This window comes from Equus przewalskii, chromosome 5 (genome assembly GCF_037783145.1).
Source record: "Equus przewalskii isolate Varuska chromosome 5, EquPr2, whole genome shotgun sequence".
Classification (NCBI taxonomy): Eukaryota; Metazoa; Chordata; class Mammalia; order Perissodactyla; family Equidae; genus Equus; species Equus przewalskii.
In genome coordinates, this window is record NC_091835.1 from 29,805,831 (window position 1) to 29,824,732 (window position 18,902).

The 18,902-nt window shown below is 36.4% G+C and overlaps 2 protein-coding genes across 10 annotated transcripts in view; one reads left to right on the plus strand and one right to left on the minus strand.

Annotated features, from left to right (window-relative positions):
• The window catches only part of CACNA1C (calcium voltage-gated channel subunit alpha1 C), a 680,887-nt gene that overhangs the window by 652,527 nt on the left and 9,458 nt on the right, over nt 1-18,902 (minus strand). The gene's annotated exons all lie outside the window — the stretch shown is intronic.
• The window catches only part of DCP1B (decapping mRNA 1B), a 53,358-nt gene that overhangs the window by 4,726 nt on the left and 29,730 nt on the right, over nt 1-18,902 (plus strand). Inside the window, exons 2-3 of one of the 2 annotated variants that reach the window (XM_070620350.1) lie at nt 1,153-1,193; nt 5,181-5,308. In XM_070620350.1, the coding sequence (XP_070476451.1) occupies nt 1,153-1,193; nt 5,181-5,308 (169 nt within the window). The remainder of the gene's footprint in view (nt 1-1,152; nt 1,194-5,180; nt 5,309-18,902) is intronic. The other variant, XM_070620351.1, reaches the window with a different exon arrangement.

The window sequence follows — 18,902 nt, forward strand, 5'->3', positions numbered from 1 at the left end:
TTCCCAGATGCTGCTGATGCTGCTGATGTGGGAACCCCACTTTGAGACCCACTAAACTAAGGTGACCAAGAAAACTGCTGCAATTACTTGAGCATGTAACAGGATCATACTTCCAATTTTTGGTGTGCCTCTTAAAAATTACCATCTTAATATTACACCTTTGTTCTTAGTGTATTTTTCACCAAAATTACAGAGTAAATTTTCGAGCGATTTTGGTAATGGATATTATTAATAAATTTGGGGAGGTTAAATAGAATGCTGAAATTAAACCATGTAAGTAGCAAAAGTACATTTTAAATTCTGAATTCTAACAGTCTGATTACTAGTTAATCAAAGAAATAGATACTTAAGTGTTTTTTTCATATGTATTATACTGATGAACATTTTCATCAGGGCCTGGGCTCTTGCCTTTGGAAAGGTGGAAAAGAGCTTTTCCAAAGGAACTGAAATGGTGGTTTATCATTTTAATTTTACCACTTCACCTAGTTTTTCTCAGGCAGATTTTTTGAGTCCAAGCTTGGTTGTGTTTCTGTCCAACTTTATTTCAAAGTTCAGAACTTGACTCTAAACATTCCGCACCAAGTAGTGACTAATTTGTCTGAAAAGTACAGCATCGTTCTATGTAGTAGTCAAAGTAGGTATTGGCAGATCATCTGCTCTCCTAGGTGACAGGATATGGCAAGAGAAAATGAACCCAGAAAATAAAGAGAAGGATAACGAAATGCAGATGCCAGTGCTTTCTGCAGCTTGCCATATCCCCAGTTTGGAGGATAGAGGAAAAGGCAGCACACTTACTATAATCTCTTTCTAATGAAATCCATGGAGCACATGTATTTTCTTACTGTTTCAGCCAGAGGTGTGTTGCTATTCCTGTTTTTGGTAAAGAGAGATAATGATGGTTTATTTCGTAAATGACAAAAGGAGAATGATTGCTTCCTGCTGCTTAATAGCAGAACCAGTCAGGCAGAGAACCTCTTTCCTCCCTTCCCTGAGAAGAAGCCCTCATGTTACATGCTGTGTGGATTTGGCTGTACTTGAAACTGGATAAAGTTCCTATTCTATAAGTTTATGTTCTCTAACTTCTGTGAATGGTTACTGTAATGAAGAGAATGTACTTCATATTTTGCTGTGTGTTTTGTTTTTATTTTTTAGGAGAAGACTGATGTGGAAGGAACCTTATTTGTTTACACAAGGTAAGAGTATTTTACTTTCATAACTGGCATTCTTTGAAATAATATTTTAGCTCAATTGTGTCACTCTTCTTTGAGTGTTGCTTTATTTCAAAGAGAAGTAAAGAACTGAATCTTAGTTTGAAGTTATTCGTTGATGTAAGGGAGGGATTACTGAATAATGTCACCTGGTGGAGTGTGATGAATACTAATTTCAGAATATAATTTAAACTTCAATGTAGATGAACTTAAATCTTTGTGTTCTTTTTAAAATAGTATTAAATATTTACTCTTTAATTCAAATGAATGGTGCAAAGTTCTTGATATAATGCATTGGCTAGGAACTAGAAGTACACTATTAAGACTATTAGATTGTTTAATCAATATTTGGAAAATAGTATAATTGGTCACCTCCCCTGCCCCGACCCTTCACTCTAAAGAAGCGTGATCCAAAACTAAAGATGTCTTTGAGACCTTAATTGTCTAGATAATAGGATATATTTCAGGATAGATCTAATAAATTCATGTTATTAGTAATTTTTATCAGATATTGTTAATATCACATGCACACAGAGATGTATAGTATTTATATTGTCTTAATACCTAAACTATCTTAAGGAGATTTACATAAAATGTCATAGCTAAAGTCTGTCACCATCAGTGAGAGTGCAAAGATAAACTGCAGAGGCTTCGTACAACCCCTTCTAGGGCTCACAGTGTGATTGGGGAGACAGAAAATGCACACATGCCCCCACACACGCACAAGTATATGTTTTTTACACATAACATTTCATGTTTAAAGATAAAACATAATATAGATAGACAGTTGGTAGGTTATAAACAGTGAATGGTCTGCTGTGATTGTGGAAGGCTTTACAGAATGGGTGAGTCTTGAGCAGGCCTCAGGAGTAAGGTAAAACTCAGCCTGCATTGAGGAGAGGGAAGGGCAGTCTGAGTAGGAAGAGTGGGATAAGTAGAGCTGTAGAACCTAGTGTATTAAAGGGACAGTAAGTAAAATGACTCTGGTGCAGAGGGCTCGTATTGGTTTATATTATTTAGAAGTTAACAATAAAGGTGAAGAGATTTTGCTGGCTTGGAATGTGTTAGACTAAGGATTTTGAAATTTATTTTCTTAGCAGTAGGGAGTCACTGAAGGTTTATGAACAGAGAAGTAATAGAATTATGACAAAATGTAAGGGGGAGGTCAGTGTATGAGCATTATAAGGATGCATTGGTTCTAGAAGAAACTGGAGTTAGGGAGGACATTAAGAAGATGATTGCAGGGCAGTAGATATGAGATGATAAAAGATGGACTGGAATGATAGAAGTTGAAATGAAAAGGATTTATTGAAAGAATGCATGTATAAGGGGAAGTGTGAAATTTTAAAAATAACATTAAGATTTTGAAATAGACTGAGAGAATGAGAAAATCATTCGTGAATGGAAAGATAGGAGGTGAAGAATCTTGTCTGAGGATAAGTTTTAATTTTATTTTGAAATAATGATTTTGGAGTGATAGCAGGGCATTCAAATAGAGATGCTCAGCTGCTCAGGATAGAAAGGGTCAGGGCTGGAGGTAGAGAGTTGGGGTCATCTTCCTTAATTTATTCATTGAAACCATGAGAGAAAAAGTGTTCTCTGAAGGAGAGAAAACTGATGAGGGCTGATGATTGCATTTTCAGGCCAGCAAGGATACAGAAAAGAGTCAGCCATAAAGATACAAGCAGAACTAAAACACTACAAAGAGGCCAGTTGCGGGCACAGTGCAAGAATGGTGGAAGTCTATGTGCATAGCTGGAGGGGGAAACAGCAGTAGGAGTGGAAAGAAAAGAGTGGATGAGTGAGGCCGTCAGAGTAGGTAATGAGGAGGTCAGTTTATTCACAGTTTCAGAAAAGTGTTGATAGTGCCCAAGAGTCATTGGCTGTGTTAGTTTACATTATGTTCCAAAATATTCCAAAAGCACCAGAGCACACCACCAAGTGAGTTTATTCAGTATAGACTGCTCTTAAGAATTCTGAAATGTGAAAAGAAAACCAAACGATTGAAGTCTACTGTGAGCTAAGCACACAATATGTGTTCTCATTCATTTCTCACAAGTATTATTCTTTTGAGATGTGAAAGAAAAGATATATTAATATGCATTAATGATTTATTTTAAGGATTTTTAGTAGGGTTTTTTTTTTTTTGAGTACAGAATAGTGGCAGATTATACAAGTGTTTTCTCTTTTGTTCCCAAACCAAATGTCGGTTTGTATTTTCAAGTACTTCTTAATATATTCTGAGTTCTTAATGGAGCTGTCAATTAAACAAACCATTAAATTGAGAAACAAATCCTTCCTTACTTGTTAATCTCTTCCCCAAATCTAACTTCTCAAGAACCGCAGCGCTACCTCCACCCCTCCACCCCCCCCCCCCCCCCCCCACTGCCAGATGCCAGATTCTACTATGTTGAGGTCGTTCCTCAGTAGAGAATGACAGAAAACTCGTAAAAATCAAAAGGGAGTTTTGGGTACAGGTAATGGAGCTGCCAGTAATATATTTTGACTTCTCTTATAGATAGTGCTTTAGAGCGATTGGCATGTTCATCCCCGAACCTATTTTATAAATTATGACATGGTATAGTACCCATGCTATTAGAGAGGTAAGATCCTGTTGTGATAATGAAATAATTGAAGAATCAAATTCTGATTTTGTAGAAAAGCACCTAATCCCATTTTAAAATTTATTTCTTTCCTTTATTTCCTCCCATGTCTTCCTTTCTGTAATAGAGAGTTCATAGAGACACCCACTGGTGATTTCTGAACTTGACACTTCCAGAGGACCCTCTGTCAGAGATCTTTGGAAGTCAATTTTCGTTCTTGCTCAGAATTTAAGTTGAAATGATTATTGTGATTATTTCTAGTATTGGTTATTTGCCTACCACCACTTTACCTCTTTGTAAAATAAGTTAGGCAAAGATTGCCTTCCATCAATTTTTAAATTGGAGATCTCAAAAGAAAATTCTGTAAGTGGTAAGGTAGCTGTATTGTACTTCTTTGTCAGCATCAGATGATTAGAGGTGAAATAAAACTAACATATAAATACTTTTTCTTCCTGTTGTTCATAACATTTCTGTGGGTTTGTTACCCCGGTGCCCTAGATTGAAGTAAATAAATGAACTCTGCTTGTTTCATTTTCAGTGTTTCATTTGTCCCCAGAAGTTGCACAGTTGAAATACTACATCGCTGTCACCCAAGGGTAGACAAATGGATGTGTAGTTGTTAGGGTTTATACTCTGTATAATTTGGGTTCTTTCTTCCTGACAGAGAGGAGGCACTGAAGGTTTATTAAATGAAATGAAAATTAAACAGTCACTAAATACCATATTTTTATGGAGAACAACTTTTATAATTGTTAATCTGTGAAGCTGTTTGCTTTAAATTGAAGAAAACAAAATTGCTCTTTGCATTAAATTATATAATCTTTTAATTATGCTGTATCTTATCACAAGTTCATTCACCAGAGTTGCATCATTTCTGTAAGAAATTTTGCAGCTTTCAATTTCAAACCAACACTCACATTTTCTGTGAAGAATTTCTTTGTATAATTGTGATGTACACTCTGTATGAACTATCGAGATTCTTTAAAAATATCTCTCAGTAATTTTTTAAAAAGTGGTTACCATCCCTGCCTTAAAGGAATTTACAGCCTAGGTAGGGAAACAAGAGATAGATAGACACACACACACACACATGCATACACATATATTCACGTAGTTAAATAAGTAGGACTTGATTTTACCAATGGAATGGTGATGATAATCGTGTGTGTGTTACATATGAATTGGTCCATAAATTAGTCTTATTAGCCAATAGTAAAGAATCATTGCTTTATATGTGTACAGTCTGCTTGCACAGAGCCATGTATCCATACAAAAAGGTTGAGGGACACATGGGAATGTAGGTCTTCTGAAGTGTGCTGTACTGAACGCCTTGTCTTTTCATATCCTCCCCACCCCTCGTGATTTTTAGATCTGCCTCTCCAAAGCATGGGTTCACCATTATGAATAGGCTGAGCATGGAAAATAGGACAGAACCCATTACTAAAGACCTGGATTTCCAGCTCCAGGACCCTTTCCTTCTCTACAGAAATGCCAGATGTGAGTCTTTCTGAATTCATTGGGTAGTTTTATTTCTCTAGTTTGGCCAAGTATTTAAAATTGTACAGTTGTACAGTGTGTTTGTGTTTAGTGTCAGTGACTTAGGGGTCAGCACTGGTTAGCTTGGGAAATGCATGCCTAGTTGAGGGAATAGCTTCTTCCTTGGGAAGGTTTAAATGAAAACAATGTGAATATGATGACGTAAATATTTAAACCCTGTTTTCTGCAGCTAGACCGCTCTGCATTGTGAACCCATCAGAGATTTTAAGCCTGAGCAGGGCTGGGGGAGGAATTCTTGGTCAGGAGACCACAGAAGGACAATAGATGGTGCTGTAGAACATAGAATTAATGATTCATCTAGTGGCACTTTCCTTGTGTATCACTTCTGACTGAGTCTCCTTGATAATATGTTTGACAGAAGGGGCCCGTATTCCAGAAGTGCCATCCTTTGCATAACAAATGAAAAATCAAAGTCCAAAGAGTTTTTGTTCATTAAGAATTTCATAACACTCTGTAATGTTGAAGTTGTATTAGGTGGCTAACTGGTCCTTGTCAAATTTGAAATGAGGTAGCAATCACCTATCTAATATTTCTGTCTCCATTTTGCTCTTGTGTCTTATCTGACCACTTGTGTTGGACTATTGGGGAGCCTAGAGAAAAAGGGATGGAAAATATATAAACTGCGGGAGCATCTCCACACAGAGAAACAGAGAGCACAGTAATAAGTATATAAACGTGTGTACACGCACATGCTCTGTGCTTTGTGGATGACATTTGAAAAGACCTTGCAGTTAAGAAATATTTTCCATACATTTCCCACCCTACTCTTTGAGCTCAAGATACAAGAATTTGCCTACGGTATACTATTCAGTGTAATCTTAATAATGAATGTAATACAAGCAATATTTAATGTTTAACTCCAGTGAATTGCATTAAAATGATGCTATATTTACTTATAATTATATTCACATATAATTAATTGTCGTGATAGGTGGTCATTCCTATTATTTAGAGAATACAGTTAAATTTTTATGAGAAAAAAATGAAAGCTCATAAAACTGTAACATGACTTACTAATGGTAGATCCTGTGAAGTGAAAAATTTAGTAATTAGAGAAATACTTTGTTTTCTACTCCTATTTCTTTGCTGGAAGGTGTAATTTAACCTAATTGTAGCTTGTAGTTTGAATTGTTTGTGCGCTTACGGTAATAGCAGGTTTTCTTTTCTTTTTTGAGGTTATTAGATTCTATGTCAAATTAATATATAATTCAAATCCTAATAAAATAACCACAAAAATAAATATAAAATAAATGAATGTTAGTGACTTATAATAATCACTTTTGGTTGCTCTTGTTTTGGTAAATGCTTGGTCTAATCAGTATAGATAATATTTTAAGTGCTTATTACAGTAGTACATATTAGATTTTAAATCACATAGTACTATACCAAAAATATAAAAATACTAACTCTCTTTAATGTGGTTGATTTTAAAAATAACTTTCCTAAGTCCCGCAGGGTTTATGTGATAGGAAATACTATTTGGATCTAATGGACATGTGAAGCCTCACCTTGCTTCTAGGCCTGTGCTGTCTTACAATATGGCAGTCACTAGCTGCATGTGGCTGTGGAGTGCTTGAAATGTGGCTAGTCTGAATTGAGCTGTGCTATGAGTGTAAAATACACACTGATTTTCAAAGACTTAGTACAAAACAAGGGATGTAAAAAAAAAATCTCAATAATTTTCTATTTGTTCTACCTGTTAATACTTTGAATATGAGTTAAATAAAATATATTATTAAAATTAATTTCACCTGCTTTTTTATTTTTTGATGTAAAATTACATATGTGGCTCACATTTGTGGTTCACCTTATATTTCTACTGAATGGCGCTGTCCTAGGCATTTTCATTTATTTTACCATAGTTTATAATCACAACTTAAGCAGACGTTTTCCCTGCCATTTAGCAGATGAGAAAACTAAGACTCAGTGAGGTGACAGATCTGACAGAAACTCATAAATTCTGATTTCAGTTCCATTGCTTTTTCTACACCACCTGTACTGTTCTCTCCACTATTAAACATGAGTGCAAATTGAAGGCAGCCTTTGGCATGCATATTAAAGTGTTTCTAATGAATTTCTATAAGAAAGAAAAATGAAATCGGTTGAACAACAAAGAACGGAAGAGAAGGGATCTATTTACCCTTCTGGGTTTGTTTTGCTTTTGTTTTTCTCCTTAATATCTGGTACTGATTGCCTTTGCAGCCATAGTCATTTGGTTTTAGTTTAGTTTATTCCTAAAAGCCTTTTCAATCTCTGTCATCAAAAGTTCACAGCAGGGCTTACCCCAGGTGCTTTCAGGATCTCAGGTACCTCTCAAGTGTTGTTAAATAATTTAAATACTTTATATCCTAATTGCATATGGTTTGCATATTCTCTAAAGAAAATAGTATGTAAATGAATATAGATTCACTCATCATCCTTTGGACAATGAACCCAGGTTCACTCAGGACTTGTTTTTAAGACTCTGTACCCCTCAAGATCTGTATAGTCAAGATCTTTGGCCTCTGTGTGCCATAGACCATATTTAGACATTGCAAGAGGTAGAGTTGATAGATGTTTGTGGTGTTTTCTCATGGAGTTTTTTTTAGATTCAGTAGGTTAAAAAAATTAGTATACCTAAGGAGATAACTATCCCTCTCTTGAATTGGATGAATTTAGAAGAGTAAAATAAAGAAGTGAAAGTCTCAAACTCTCTTCATTTAATTATAATAATAAAAACAGATGTTTAATAAATAAGTAACTTTGAATTTTGACCAAACACAAAATATATAGTTTTATTACAATAAAGGATTTAATAGTTTTTGAAGTTTGTTATAGTAGGATTTGACCTATATGAGCTTTAAAAGTAAATAAGATGGCTGTTAAAGTTAGGACGAAAAATTCATTTATCCAACAAACATTTATTGAACATTTGCTGTCTACCAGCACTATGTTAAGGCTTTATATAGGTTATTCTCACAACTTTTCTTGGAAATGCTGTTATTCCTGTTTCTGAGGAGACTGAGGTTAAAGGGATTAAGTAATTTACCGCGGTCCAGGACTGTTTTGAGACGGAGACAGCATTTGAACTGAGAAAGCCTGCTTTAAAAGCCCACGCTCAAGCGGTGAAAGTGCTAAGATGTGTATGATGCATTTGAGTAAGATTTACCTTTTAAGAAATACTTAATCTTTTTAGTGTATACTCTAAAGTTTAAAAAGCAAGTTTTTTTTTTTTTTAAAGTTGGGAACCTATTGTGTTGCAGTTATATCAAATAAAAACGAATGTAATGAAAAGCTGAATTTGACTGTTTCTTTTATATTATTCCCCTTTAGTAACCATTTGCTGTGTTTTTCATTTCACAAGTAAGATTTTGATGTATGGAGGTATATTTTAGAAATGTATTTTCCCAAAGATATCATAATATTTAAGATAAATTACAGACAGCAGTGACAGATAGATTTCAGAGCTAGATCAACATGTTGAATATATCATTGTCTATGGTTACAGGATTAGGATGAAATTCTTTGGAGTTGCTTGATTTCATTGCAGACGTAAGCCTGGAGCTTAGAGCAAATCAGAAACGGCAAAATCAAGATATTTAGGATCAAAATGTCTTAGAAAACTCTCCTCAGTTTTAAAGCGACTTTATCATGTTGAGTAGTTTTGTATTCAAAAAGAAATGCAGTTTAAATCCTTTATTGATATTTGTAGCATCTCGGAAAAACAGCTATAAATAATGGAAAATGGTACACTGAATGGAAATAATTACAGACAGTCCTCATCTTTCAGATGGGCCATGTCCTAGAAGTCTCCTTTTAAAGATTGGTTGGTGGACTTTTGGTTAAATATGGCAGATTGAAAACATTCCTGAAACTGTTGAAATGATAGCAAAGGAATTAAAAAAGGCATAAACCTACAAGGGTTTGGATATCAGAATACATTCACAAAAACAATATTTTAGTTGGTGGTTAGGTTTCTAAGTCAACTCACAAGAGCTTTTTTAGCCCATGTGTACCTACTGAAGCATAGCACACTGACATTGTAGTGATGTACATGTGAAGTATTACACTAGCATGTATAGTCTGATTTCTATAGGAAAATTAATTCAAGAGTAGAACTTGTGTAGATTCTGAGAGTGTAACTTCCTTAGCAGCAGGGCAGAGGACTTCTGGTGCCCATTTATCTTAACAGATCATTGGTAAAGCTAGGAATCTATAAATTGTATTTTAGCATATGGTAATAGTAGAGTAAACTTTGAAGCCCTCATAGCCAGTTGCTAAGTCTTAGTTTTGTAGAGGTTCTGAAACTCTCTCCACCTTTCCATTCCCACATCCATTCCAATTCAGGGTTTTGTTACCTGTTACTGGTATTTCATAACTCCATATAATAAAAAGAGATTAAGCTTCCAATACTAGCCAAAACAGAGTAAGTTCACTACAACGTATCTCGCCCACTGGTTACAACAAAAAGTTCTGGACAGAATACAGAAAAAACACTAGTTGAGTATTCTGAAAGTAAGCAGTAACAGGCATATTGGGGAAGGAAGTAAGAACTGGAAGAACCAGAATGGCAATGAGTTTCAGGATTTTATTCTTTAATTCTTTATCTGTTGGCTTTAACTCAAGAGTGGGCCAAGTCACAGAACTGTGGATGAGAACAACAAAAAACAGAGAAACCCCTTTTCTAGTCTGGAGACTAGAGGTGGACTCCTGTGAGCTACCAAGTATGAAGAGAATCACTCCCTTCCCCCCTTTTTTTCTCTCCTAGCCCTACCCTGAAGCCAGTTGCAGTGCAAAGCTGAACTGCCACTATGGCAGTGATGGTGGTGGCACAGGCACCTAAAGATCCTGAGAAACAGCCCGTCAGTGCCATAGGAAAGGGAAACAAGGTCCCCTGTGGTCTGAAGACTGTGAAGAAAAGCCTATTATATATTTTATCTTTCTTTTGCTTCATCCTGTGGGCAGCTCAAGCTATAAGAACTGCCTGACAGTGTGAGAAGCTAAAACTCTGAGAGAAACCCTCACTTTTCAGCCTGAGGAGTGGGAAAAAGGGCCCCTGAGACCTGGAGAGTAGGGGAGATTCTAGAGGAGAGAGCTGGGTAAGGAGATCCCCTAAATCTGTATGTGAACTGACACAAGTCCTGGTTTCAGCCCTGTGCTTCTCCTACATGCAACAGAGCTAAAGAAACATAGCAAAGGCTTTGAGAACTAACCTACAATGTAAACCTCCATCCAAGTCCCAGACTAACACCCAAGTTGTATATATATGGGGCAGGCACAAACAGCTTTGAAAATGGAGCTGACTTGGGAACCATTGCCCACAAAAGGCAAGACAGAACTTCCTGTATAACCCTAACTGTATTAATTGCCTTGTCAAACAAAATCAGCTTTCTCTGGAGGGTGTTAGGAGGATTTAGAGTCTTGCAACGTAATCAAAATGTCCAAGATACAATAGAAAATTACTAATCATTCAGAGACCCAGAAAAATCTGACCAACTCTCAAGGGAAAAGTCAATCAACAGATGGCCACCCTGAGATGATCTAGATGTTAGAATTATAAGCCAGTGGCTTTAAGACAATTGTTGTTACTATGCTCCATGAGGTAAAACAGAATTTCTTGAAATGAATGGAAAGGTAGAAATTCTCAGCAGGGAAATAAGTATAAAAAAGAACCGAATGGAAAATTTGGAATGGAACAATACAGTATTCATTGGATGATCTTAATAGCGAATGGAAATGACAGAGGAAAGAGGAGTCAGTGAACTTAAAGAGAGATCAATAGAAATTATCCAACCCAAAGAATATAGAAGAAAAAGATTAAAAAACCAAACAAACAGGGTCTCAGAAACCTATGGGACAATATCAGAAGGTCTGAATTTGTGTCATTGGAGTCCCATAAAAGAACAAGAGTGGTGTAGAAAACATATTTGAAGAAATAATGGCGAAAAAACTTTCCAAATTTGGTGAGGCACAAATAGATGGATTCAAGAAACTCAGTGAACCCCAAACAGGATAAACCCAAAGAAAACCATGCCCATAAACATCACAATTAAACTGCTAAAAAATAGGTTTAAAAAAAAATCTTGTAAAGAACCAGAGGAAAATGATACATTACTTATAGAGGAACACTGTTTTGAATGAGTACAGATTACTGTTCAGAAATCATAGAGTCTGGAGGACAGGGGAGCAACATTTTAAAGTGCAGAAATAAAAGAACAGTCAAATTAGAATTCTATCTCCAGTGAAAATATCCCTCAAGAATGAAAGTGAAATAAAGACAGATGAAGGAAAATTAAAAGAATTTTTTGTCAGCAAACCTGCTCTAAAATAAATGCTAAAAGAAATTGTTCAGGCTGAAGGGAAATGATACCAAAGAGAAAGTTGGAACTGCAGGATGAAGGAAGAGCAATAGGAATAAGTATGTGAGTAAATAGAATATGCTTATTTTTTCCTCCTCTCAAGTTCTTTAAAATACATGATTATTGAAAGCTAAGTTAAAACATTGTCAGGAGGGGGTTCAGTGTACGTAGATGTGATATATGTGACAACTACAATGAAAAGGGGAGGGGAAAGGGACATATATAGTCATAAAGTCTTTATATTTTGCTTGAAGTGGTAAAATAAAAACTGTAATAGACTATGAAAAGCTAGGTATGTATATTACGATTCCTTGAGCAACCACTAAAAGAAAAATACAGAGATATAACCAATGGATAAATTAAAATAGAATACTAAAATTATTAATTAATTAATTAATTTATGGTGAGGGAGACTAGCCCTGAGCTAACATCTATTACCAATCTTCATCTTTTGCTTGAGGAAGATTGTCGCCAAGCTAACATCAGTGCCAATCTTCCTCTCTTGTGTGTGGGATGCCGCCACAGTGTGGCTTGATGAGTGGTGCTCGGTCCGTGCCGGGGATCCAAACTGGAGCGTGCAAACACTCTGCCACCAGGCCAGCCCCCCCCCAAAAATTTTTTTTTTAAGCTTGGCACCTGAGCTAACATCTGTTGCCAATCTTCTTCTTTTTTTTCTTTTTCTTCTCCCTAAATCCCCCCAGTACATAGTTGTATATTCTAGTTGTAGGTCCTTCTGGTTGTGCTATATGGGATGCTGCCTCAGCATGGCCTGATGAGTGGTGCCATGTCCGCACCCAGGAGCTGAACTGGTGAAACCCTGGATCACTGAAGTGGAGCACATGAACTTAACCACTTGGCTCTGAGGCTGGCCCCTAAAACATTTTTAAATAACCCAAAAGAAGGAAAGAAAGGAGGTAATGACAGAGCAAAAAAGAGGGGAGACAAAAATAAAAGATAAAATGGTAGATCCAAATCCAACTATGTCAGTAGTTACGTTAAATGTAAATGGTCTAAGCATACCAATTAAAAGACAGAGATTTCAGGGGCCAGCCTGGTGGCGCAGTGGTTAAGTTTGCACGTTCTGCTTCGGTGGCCCGGAGTTCACTGGTTCAGATCCTGGGTGTGGACATGGCACCGCTTAGCCAGCCATGCTGTGGTAGGCGTCCCACATATAAAGTAGAGGAAGGTGGGCACGTTGTGAGCTCAGGGCCAGTCTTCCTCAGCAGAAAGAAGAGGATTGGCAGCAGATGTTAGCTCAGGGCTAATCTTCCTCAAAAAAAAAAAGAGATTTTAGATTGGATTAAAAATCATGACCCAAATACATGCTGTTTACAAGAAACCCACTTTAAATGTAATGATATAGCTAGGGTAAAGGTAAAAGGATAGAGAAAGACATACCATGCAAATACTAATTAAAAGAAAGCTGGAGTGTCTATATTAATTTCAGACAAAGCAGACATTAGAACAAAGAAAATTGCCAGAGATAAAGAGGGACATTGTATAATGATAAAAGGATCAGTTCACCCCAAATATATAACAATAGTTAATGTATATGTACCTAACAACAGAGCTTCAAAATGTGTGAAGCAAAAAGTGATAGAACTGAAAGGAGAAATTTTAAAATCTGCAGTTATTCTTGGAGACTTCAATACTCCACTTCCTATAATTGATAGGACAAATAGAAAACAGCAAGGATATAGGAGAATTGAGCAACACTTCAACTAACTTGAGATAATTGACGTTTATATAACACTCCATCCAACAACAGTAGAATGCACATTCTTCTCAAGTGCTCATGGACCATTCCCCAAGATAAACTTTGTCTTAAAATTTTTAAAGAAATCGAAATCATACAAAATATGCTCTGACCACAAAGGAATTGAATAGAAATCAGTAACACAAAGATATCTGTAACATCCCCAAATATTTATAAACAAATAGACTTCTAAATAACTCATCTGTCAAAGAGAGAGGAAAATTAGAAAATATTTGAGCTGAATGGAAATGAAAATACAACATGTCAGATGCAACTGAAGTTTGTCTTAGAGGGAAATGTATAGCATCAAATACTTATATTAGAAAAGAAGAAAGGTCTCAAATGAATAATTCAAGCTTCCACCTTAAGAAATTAGAAAGAGAAGAGCAAATTAAACCCAAAGCAAGCAGAAGGAAAGAAATAATAAAAATAAGAGCAGAAATCAGTGAAATAGTAAATAGAAAAACAGTAGAGAAAATCAGTGAAACCAAAAGCTGGTTCTTTTTTTTCTTTTTGAGAAAGATTAGCCCTGAGCTAACATCTGCCACCAACACTCCTCTTTTTGCTGAGGAAGATTGGCCCTGAGCTAACATCTGTGCCTGTCTTCCTCTACTTTATATGTGGGATGCCTGCCACAGCATGGCTTGACAAGCAGTGCGTAGGTCTGTACCCGGATCTGAACCGGTGAAACCTGGGCCACTGAAGCAGAACGTACGAACTTAACCACTGGGCCACCAGGCTGGCCCTCAAAACCTGGTTCTTTGAAAAGAGTCATAAAACTGAAAACACCCTGGGCCAGACTGATCAAGGAAAAAAAAAGAGGGAGAGAGGACACAAAGTAGTAGTATCAGGAATGAAAGAAGGGATCTCTATAGACATTAAAATGGTAATAAGAGAAATACCATGAATTACTCCATGCCCATAAATTCAATAACCAGATGAAATGGACTAATTCCTTGAAAAACACAAGTCAAAATGTGCTCAAGAAGTAGATAACCTGAATAGTTCCATATGTATTGAAGAAATTGGATTTGTAGTTGAAAACCTTCTAACAAAGAAAAGTCCAGCTCAGATAGTTTCGCTGGTGAATTCTACCAAACATTTAAGGAAGAAATAATGACAGTTCTACTCAATCTCTTCCAGAAAATAGAAGAGGAGGGAATACTTCCCAACTCATTTTAGGAGAGCAACGTTATCCTGATACCAAAACGAGACAGACATTACAAGAAAATTATAGACCCAAATCCTCATAAATATAAATATAAAAAATCCTCAACAAAAATACCACAAAGTAATGTTCATAGCAGCGTTATGCACAATAGCCAAAAGGTGGAAACAACTCACATGTTCATTGGCAGATGACTGGATAAACAAAATGTTGTATATACACACATTGCAATATTGTTCAGCTTTAAAAAGGAATGAAATTCTCATACATGACACCACATGGACGAACCTTTAAGACATTACGCTAAGTGAAATAAGGCGGACACAAAAAGACAAATACTGTGTGGTTCCACTTATACGAGGAACCTAGAATAGTGAATTCGTAGAGACAGAAAGAAGAGTGGTTGCCAGAGGTTTGCAGGAGGAAGTCAGAAGGAGTTGCTGTTTAATGGGTGCAGAGTTTAGTTTGGGATGGTGAAGAAGTTCTAGAGACAGGTGGTGCTGACGGTTGTGCAGTTTTAGTTTGGGATGATTAAAAAGTTGGGGAGGGGCCGGCCCTGTGGCCGAGTGGTTAAGTTTGTGCACTCCGCTTTGGCAACCCAGGGTTCGCTGGTTCAGATCCTGGGCGAGGACATGGCACCACTCATCAAGCCATGCTGAGGCGGCGTCCCACATGTCACAACTAGGAGGACCCACAACTAAGAAGACACAACTATGGACCAGGGGGCTTTGGGGAGAAAAAGGAAAAGTAAAATCTTAAGAAGAAAAAGTTGTGGAGACAAACGGCACTGATGGTTGCACAGCATTGCGAATGTACTTAATGCCACTCAACTGTGCTCTTAAAAATGGTTAAAATGATAAACTTTGTGTTATTTGTATTTCATCATTAAAAGACCCCAGCAAATTGAACTCAGGAACACATAATGAGGATGATGTATCATTAGTCTTACAATTTGCATCTGACTTATCCTTTCCGGACAAAACCACTGCTAGACTTATCTTCCTAAAGCACAAGTCTGATCAAGTCATTTTCCTGCTCAAAATCTTACATGCCTACCAAGTAAGTTTTAAGCTGACGTTTTAAGCTTGCTATAGGCACGTCCCGGTTTACTTGTCTGGCCAAGTCCACCATTACTCTTGTACACTTGCCTTCCGTTCTAACCAAATTCAACTATATCCTTGCCCAGAATACTGTTTAATTTCTTGTGTCTATGCTTTTAAACATATTTCTTCTTTTTTCTTCTTGAATTCTCTCCCTCACCTTGACCAATCTCAACGAGATAAATTCTACTCATATTTCAAAACCCAACCAAAACTTGATCCCTCTCTGATGTTTTTGTAATCCCTCTATCTAGCTGTGATTTCTGGGTGCAACATAGACCTCTCGTGTTCATTTTCCTGAGTGTTGTTGAGCACTTGCCTACCGATTTTGATTCTATGCTAGGTTTTGGGAGTTCAGTAATGAGTAAGACGCATCCCTTCTTTCTTTACTCTGCTAGCACAAAAGACAAACATACAGTCATATGTCACTTAATGTTGGGGATACGTTCTGAGAAGTGCATCGTTAGGCGATCTCATCGCTGTGCAAACATCATAGTGTGCACTTAAAGAAGCCTAGATGGTATAGCCTACTACACATCTAGGCTATATGGTACTAATCTTATGGGACTACTGTTATATGTGTGGTCCATTGTTGATTGAAATGTTGTTATGTGGCATATGACTGTATGTTCAAAATAATATCCTAAATGCCGAACTAGAAATATACAATGGCCACTTCCTAGTACTTGTATTTTACCGTATATGTAATATATGTCCTAGTTTCTCGATTAGAGTGCAAGCACTTTCTGGGCAAGGCATCTTTCTACTCCCCTTCAGCACTTAATTCCTTGCATTAAGTGTGTACAATTAAATATTTACAGTGAGTACTGAGTTGTTTTTATTACATTTCTTTATTAAGGCACCCAGTAAAGCTTAACCAAAATTTTTACAACTGTTTGTTGTCATCTTTTTCTTTTGGGGCATTAGCCAACAAACAATAAAGAAAACCTTAAACACTGTGTGGTTCCTGGGTAAAAACTGAAAATATTAAATAATTTCACCACCTTACAGAGAAACTGCTCTGCTCCTCAAGGTTCATTTTGTATAGATAAGAGTAACATTTACCTAAAGGTTCCTAGAAATAATTGCAAGTTGTGAGAATACCGTACATCCTCATCTTGAGAAATTAAATAGTTCTAGGAAGAGATATAAAATGAGGGAAAATTTTAATTTCATCTCTGTGAATGTTCTTTAAAAAACTTTCTAGAGCCAGCCCTGATGGCCTAGTGGTTTAAGTTCGGTGCTCTCACCACTTCAGCGGCCTGGGTTCACTTCCCAGTCGCAGAACCACACCACCCATCTGTAAGTTGCCATGCTGTGGCGGCAGCTCACATGGAAGAAGCAGAAGGACCTACAACTAGAATATACAACCATGCACTGGGGCTTTGGGAAAGAAGAAAAAAAATGGAGTAACCATCTCACTAAGTGACTGTATTTTTTAAAAAAAACTTTCTTTAAGTTCCATAAAACATTTTATGGGATGTTTCCTTCAAATTATTTTATTGAGATACTCTGATTTGATATTTAAGAAGTTTATTCACTACTCCAAAGTTGATATTTTAATTATGATACATGAAAACAGGTTATGTCCCTGTTTTCCAATAACCTTTTTAATCCATGGCCATATGATTTTAATAATAGGTCTTATGCTGTAGATATTTTATCTGAGAATTAAATAAGAAATCCTTTTTTCCATTTTTGTAGAAGCAACCAAATCCATAACTTTTTATTAGAGATGGTTTAAAACAGATAGTTATTACCAGCACTAGATTTAAATGGAATCTTGTGGGCATTTACTGTAAAAGAAATAATGATAAATTCTACCCCATCAAAAGTAAATATTTCATTAAATTAAAAACTTCTGTTCTTCTGAAGATACCTTTTGGAAAGTAAAAAGGCAAGCCACAGACTGGGAAAAAATACTCACACTACGTATATCTGACAGAGTACTTATATCCAGAATATTATCGGCATACCTCAGAGATACTGTGGGTTCAGTTCCAGACCACTGCCATAAAGCAGATATTGCAATAAAGCGAGTCATATAAATTTTTGGGTTTCCCATTGCATATAAAAATTATGTTTACACTATACTGTAGTCTTAAGTGTGCAATAGCATTATGTCTAAAAGAACAATGTACATAGCTTAATTAAAAAATATTTTAGTGCTAAAAAATGCTAACCATTATCTGAGCCTTCACCAAGTCAAAATCTTTTTGCTAGTAGAGCGTCTGCTAAAAAACACAATATCTGTGAAGCACAATAAAGCAAAGCACAGCAAAATGAGCTATGCCTTTAAATAACTCTTAGAACTCAATAATAGGAAGATAAACCAATTTAAAAATTGTCAAAATATTTAACAGACACTATGCAAAAGAAGATATACAAATAGCAAATAAAGAGTTGCTCAACATTAATCATCAGAGACTTCTGAGTTATTGTGTGTGGCAATAGTTTATTCCTTTTTATTGCTGCATTGTATTCTATAGCATCAGTATATTGCAATCTATCAATCTATTCTCCTGTTGATGGGTATCTACGTTATTTCTAGTTTGTTTTTTTTTTAAGATTTTATTTTTTTTCCTTTTTCTCCCCAAAGCCCCCTGGTACATAGCTGTGTATTCTTCATTGTGGGTCCTTCTAGTCGTGGCATGTGGGACGCTGCCTGAGCGTGGTTTGATGAGCAGTGCCATGTCCGCGCCCAGGATTCGAACCAACGAAACACTGGGCCACCTGCAGCGGAGCGTGAGAACTTAACCACTCAGCCACGGGGCCAGCCCCTATTTCTAGTTTTGAACTATTGTAAATAAATTTGCCATGAACATTCTGGTTCATGTTTTTTAGGAGGGTATATGCACTTATTTTTTGGAGGTTTATAACAACCCCTTAATATATAGTATAGGGGTTTATTTAGCTTTAGTAGATACTGCTGAACAGTTTTGTAAAGGTGTGTCCCTATTTATTCTCTCTCCAGTAGTGTATGAGAGTTCTAGTTGCTCCATATCCTTGTCAACACTTGATATTGTTCCTTTTAATTGGAGCTATTCTGGGAGTTCTGAAGTGATATCTCATTGTGGTTTTAATTTGCATTTTTCCATAGCTAATTACATTGAACACTTTTTCGTAAGTTTATTGTACACTGGATGGATATGCAAATTAAAACCAGCATGAG